This window comes from Opisthorchis viverrini (assembly GCF_000715545.1).
Source record: "Opisthorchis viverrini unplaced genomic scaffold opera_v5_12, whole genome shotgun sequence".
Taxonomy (NCBI): domain Eukaryota; kingdom Metazoa; phylum Platyhelminthes; class Trematoda; order Opisthorchiida; family Opisthorchiidae; genus Opisthorchis; species Opisthorchis viverrini.
The window spans coordinates 3362653-3367879 of record NW_008751668.1 but is presented as its reverse complement, the minus strand read 5'-3'; the positions used below and the strand labels follow the sequence as shown (position 1 = coordinate 3367879).

General features: G+C 42.7%; 1 protein-coding gene across 1 annotated transcript in view; it reads left to right on the top strand.

Moving 5' to 3' along the window:
- The window catches only part of T265_12734 (hypothetical protein), a gene marked incomplete at both ends in the record, with an annotated part of 13717 nt that extends 10789 nt beyond the window's left edge, over window positions 1-2928 (top strand). The window contains 2 exons of the mRNA XM_009165174.1: window positions 2216-2559; window positions 2842-2928. Of these exons, the coding sequence (XP_009163438.1) occupies window positions 2216-2559; window positions 2842-2928 (431 nt within the window). The remainder of the gene's footprint in view (window positions 1-2215; window positions 2560-2841) is intronic.
- Between the last annotated feature and the right edge of the window lie 2299 nt (window positions 2929-5227).

The window sequence follows — 5227 nt, the reverse complement described above, 5'->3', positions numbered from 1 at the left end:
ATGATGATGCTGGCGATGATGATGATGATGATGATGATGATGATGATGATGATGATGATGATGATGATGATGATGATGATGATGATGATGTCCTTTCTTTAGCAGGATCAGTATGCACCTGATCAGGTCAGCCGAGACATATTTTTCCGTATATTTTTTCCGTTCTTCAATTTTAATTTGAAGTTCTGATTACTAAGTAACAGTTGTGAACCAAAGGTTACGGACAAATTCCCAACCGCCCGACATCATTTTTCCAATCAAAATACGCTGTGAATAGCCTTTCGATATCCTTATCCCCACGAACTCACTACAGTGTTGACAACAATTGCGTCTTTTGATGTGACGCACCCGTCCAGCCTGACATGCCGATAACCGGTTCTTACCGAAAGAATCCAACCCTGCAGAAGCGTAGTTTTATGCCGTGTGTGTGAGCCGAACAGAATCAGAATATGATCCTATCAGGGAGACTGACAAATGTGTTCACATTGAGGCGCACTAGTGTTTCCATCTTTATTTTCTGTTTAAATGAAATCAATCGATTTGAAATGTAAGCTCTTATCAAGGGATCCAATGGCGTTTAGCGAATCAGCGCTTCCTCCAAATGAGAATATCCCATCCGTGATGGACACTCTGACCGTTCCCCTTGAACTGTTCAGCCTGAATTCTTAGAACTCAAGTAAGTACCCGATAATGCATGGTGCTAGCAGCCATTTTGGTCAACAGGCTACTCCAAAGACCCCTGTATGTCACCATACAGGGCCGTGGCAGGAAACTTTGCAGGGTCAATTAGGTCACTGTTATATGGTCATAGGACTATTTGTTGCCTGAGAACATCACAAATGAGAGATTCAGCTGGGCTCTAGGTGGGTCTCTCGAAAAACCAGATTAGTTTGCAACTGAGTGTATTTCGCTAATTTCGGGCAATTTGGTTTCAAGTAGAACATAAGGTTGACAGAAAACCCGGGGACTGCGCCTACCTGATGAGCCCCAAAAAGGGCGAGACCGGTCGTGGGCTGTTGACGAAATTCACCATACAGTTCATCAATAAACACTACAACCAGTGATGCAGTCATTTATTGTCTTATAACGAAAGCAGATATACGTAAGAGTTCGTTATTTCTTTTTGCTTTAGGCCAGTAGCACTTGGTAGCTTCGCTACTGAGACACGTAAGAGTTCATCATTTCTTTTGTCTTTAGGCGAGTAGCACTTGGTAGCTTCGCTACTGAGACTTTTTTCATTTTCCATTAGCGTTCTAGTGACCAATAGCGCTTCACGTTCTGCTTTCTAACCGGATTTCATGAAGTGGTCATTGACAATTCATGTTTATTTAGTGTTGCAGATAGCAGAAATGGATGCAACCCGTTTCGGTTGACCAAAGTGGCAACTGTTAGGGTCACTACTGAGTGGCTGGACAATACATTGATATAGAGTGAATGCAGATTCTAGAGGCATAGCAAATCCATCCAGTTCCTAAAACAAGGCAGAGTTGAACTCAAAACTACAATCGTTAGATCAGCCAAGATATTGAAGTGATGCCAGAGGTCAAGTTTGGAAGTCGCTGTCTAAGTAGGCATGACAAAACACCTTCGGAATGGTTCCAATCCCATATGAGTATCAGCTAGTACGTGTCCATAAGATTGCTTACGCAGAACTTCTACGGCTTACCAAATGATGAGCACACAAGACGAAATTCCAGCAGTGCAACTGAACTGGTCGTTGGATATAACTAGTTCAACTAGTTATCTAGTAAATAAACCTAACGTTATTCCGCTGAAAATGACGAAGATATTACGAACGTTTTTGGTAATGAGGACCATTTCATCGAAAGAATGTGGAAGAACCAGAAGGAGACAACCATGTCACTTAGATGCGAGGAAATAAAAACTGCCCATCCAAATCTGTAAACATTTGTTCGGTATGCCAAGAAACTTGGTGGTGATAAGATGAATAGATTTCAGATTTGATTTCTGACGAAAGCATCCTTTAGCTGAGAACGGTGGATTAGGATGTTTTATTCGAAGACAAATGTACGGAAATTGGCCCAAAAAGGGCTAGTAGCCAAGTTGACCTAGCAGCCAGGAACACCAACCCAGGACTTTTAAGTTCTTAGGCAACTGTAGTGTATCTTTTGACTCAAACATGCATCGTCATCATCATCATCATCAACAACGGATTAGCATCAGGGTGAAACAGGAATGCTTCGCTGACGTACAGTCGTGATTCATTTGAAAGCCATATTGCGAAGAAAAGAATACAAGTGGATGGGAAAGGGACTTAGTGCTAGATTACTAAAGTCATTCCGAGATGCCTACACCCCCAAGACACTCATTCAGGCAAGCTGGATAGAAACTGACAACACGAACGCCATTAACGTTGACTATCAGCCATATCTTGCAGTGTCTCCAACCAGACGCAGTGGGGGTAACGCGATCCCCACCCTGGAAGTCCAGTTGCACCGACAGCACCCAGACTTCCGTAATCTCTTTCACACACTTCTGACAGGTCATCTGTGTGCTTCTGCCACTCTGGATGGGTCACGGAGTACACTGATCTCTTCGGTAAACTATGGTTCGGCATGCGCAATGCATGGCCTAACCAACGCAGCTCTTTGTGCTGGACACATTTTTCGAATGAAGTCCCCGCAGTGCAGCCGAACACTCGTTTTCTAACTGAAGCCAGTCAACATGAGCTATGATTCTGAGGCTCAAACATTGCTGGCTGCTCACTGGAATATCCACCTAGAGAATGAAGGACAGATGTTTGGTTACCCAAAACGTACAAAGCAGGAGGAATTCTCGAGAAATACACTCATTTGCATTTCAATTTGATTTCCACGAAAGACTCAACTGATCTATGATGTTCTGCAACTGAATGTGCTGCACACAGGCCGCCTCATGATTCAATTGGCACAATATTCGAGATATCACAGTATGTTTTCTTGAAAACAGCCCAATTTGGGTTCAAGTAAAACATAAGATTGACGGAAACTAGGGAACTGCGCCTACCTGAGGAGCCCCAAGAAGGGCGAAACCGGTCGTGGGCTGTCGAAGCGTTTTCAGCAACCTTGTGAGTAGTTTCATACAGGAGGGCTTCTGTTTACTGTGAGATTCAGGTTTTTCTTTTTCCCAGTTCGCACTGCATAGGTATAAAACAGGTGTTTCACAGTGTCGAGACCGGCAGTAAAAAATGAACACTTATCATTCCCAGTTATGTTGCAGCACCGACCAACAACGACTAGCGTCTTCGATTTACCTTAACTCGTTCGTTTGACCCGGAACCAAATTTACATAAAAAATTAATGGAAACTGTTTCATGGAACTGACTTGCTTGGTTTTTGTCAGCCAGTGGGACAATGCCGCTTTTCTTTTGACCTTCACCCATGACACCGAGCCTGCTGGCTTTGCTCTCTTCAGCTGGCGTTTTAAGTAGAAATTCCTACTCACTAAGGGCAGTGTGCGGCTAGCTTTTACTACAAGTAAACCTGCTGTCGATACCTGACATCAGGAATATATATCAGGCGAAAGTTACCCATAATTTTACCTATTCGTGTAGTCTTTTCTCCCAAAAGTTTGCTCTTAATGCTAGTAGTTGCTGGCCTCTGAATAAACCACTGAAGTACGGTCACTTTCGTGCTGTTTAACTGACACGTTCTGTTTGTTTTTACGTGTCCTTAGAAGAATGTGATCAGTCACAGAATCTCTCCTTTTCATCTCTTAGACTGACCGGTCCGTTCAATATGAGATGTTGTGTGGAACGAAAACAGGTCACTCGCTTTCGCTTAGTTGTGAACTGCGCGTTCATTTTCGCCGTACCAAATACAGGATCACAAGACAAGTGAACAAATGAATCAAACGGGCATTCGTTACATAGAAGCTTAATTTCCACGATTGATCGATCTGTCCGTTGGCATACATGCAGTCATCAAAAGAGCCAGAGGTCACAACCGACGAGCCGCTTACATTTCACTTAGTTCCATCAGTCGCCAAGTAAAACGCACACATTTCTTATGAACTGGTGAAGCAGTGACGTTAAAAATATGGGTAAACAGTTACAAATCAAAGTCAGGTCCAAAGTAGACGCACACTGAGCATCAGAAAATTCTGTGCACATGATGTTGGCTCACTACGGCAAATGGGGAGCGCCACAATTGTACCTAGTTGTCGGGACAAGGCTTTAGACAAGATTTCACCCTGTAAGTGAAGTTGTCTACGCCAAAAGGTCAAGAGGCACTGAACAGTTGCTTCATCTCTGGTGGGAGTTACCGGCGGCACAAATCATATGAATTTCTAGAATGATATGCTGGCTAGCAGTTGCAAATTAATCCGTCTGGCAGTGGTTAACCACTACTTAGGTGGGATACAGCTTCATTCATCTTTCAACCACACGATTCATATCGGGGGAGTTTTGATGTCATCCAATAGGAATGCAACTCCCTAGAAAGGGAAAACAAAATATTGGTAAACAGTCCTCATTGTGGCATATTCAAGTTTTCTTATTAGATAGAGACAAGTTTAGCCCAAGCTTGATGAATGCCCCGTGTTTACATTTGACTCGAAAGCTAGGGCAAAGATGGATAAAAGGGCACGCAAAAACGAAAGCCAATGAACTGTGTACCTCAGAAATGAATATGTAATTAACCAAGCATTCAATAAACCTTGTATTGATTACTACATAATTAGTTTATTTGGTAACTTATTTGGTCCATCGCCTAAATATAAGAACAACTCTCATTCGTGATTGCTAGTCCCTTTATCTTTGCTACTGACTCGCTTTTACACATAGTGCGTATGTTTTATGTCTCGCGGTCGGAACAGAGTAAGGTAAATCTTCTACCCATTATAAAGCCATAAATAAACATGGCTTACTGTTTTCAGGTCTGGGTCAAAAACAAAATTGCAACAATAACTGTCGTCTAAACGTACAAGTGAAAATTCTGCACGTTTGTCCAGCACGTTGTTCCTACCGAGTTCACCAAATCTGAGTCAATTCCTCTTGAAAAATAACAATGAACTGGACCAAACGCAATTCGAATGAGGCAACTTCCAGCATCAGAATGACAGGCATGACCTAAAGTAATCTCATCGGATAGACTTCTTTCAATAAGAGGCCACTGCCCCAAAGAGTTGATACCAGCACTCCTTGTCAGTTACGATCCTGTTTGAAAGATCTCCTCAGAAGATGCCCCTTTTCCCCTGTGATGTAACTCCTGAAGTATTACTCTAGAAT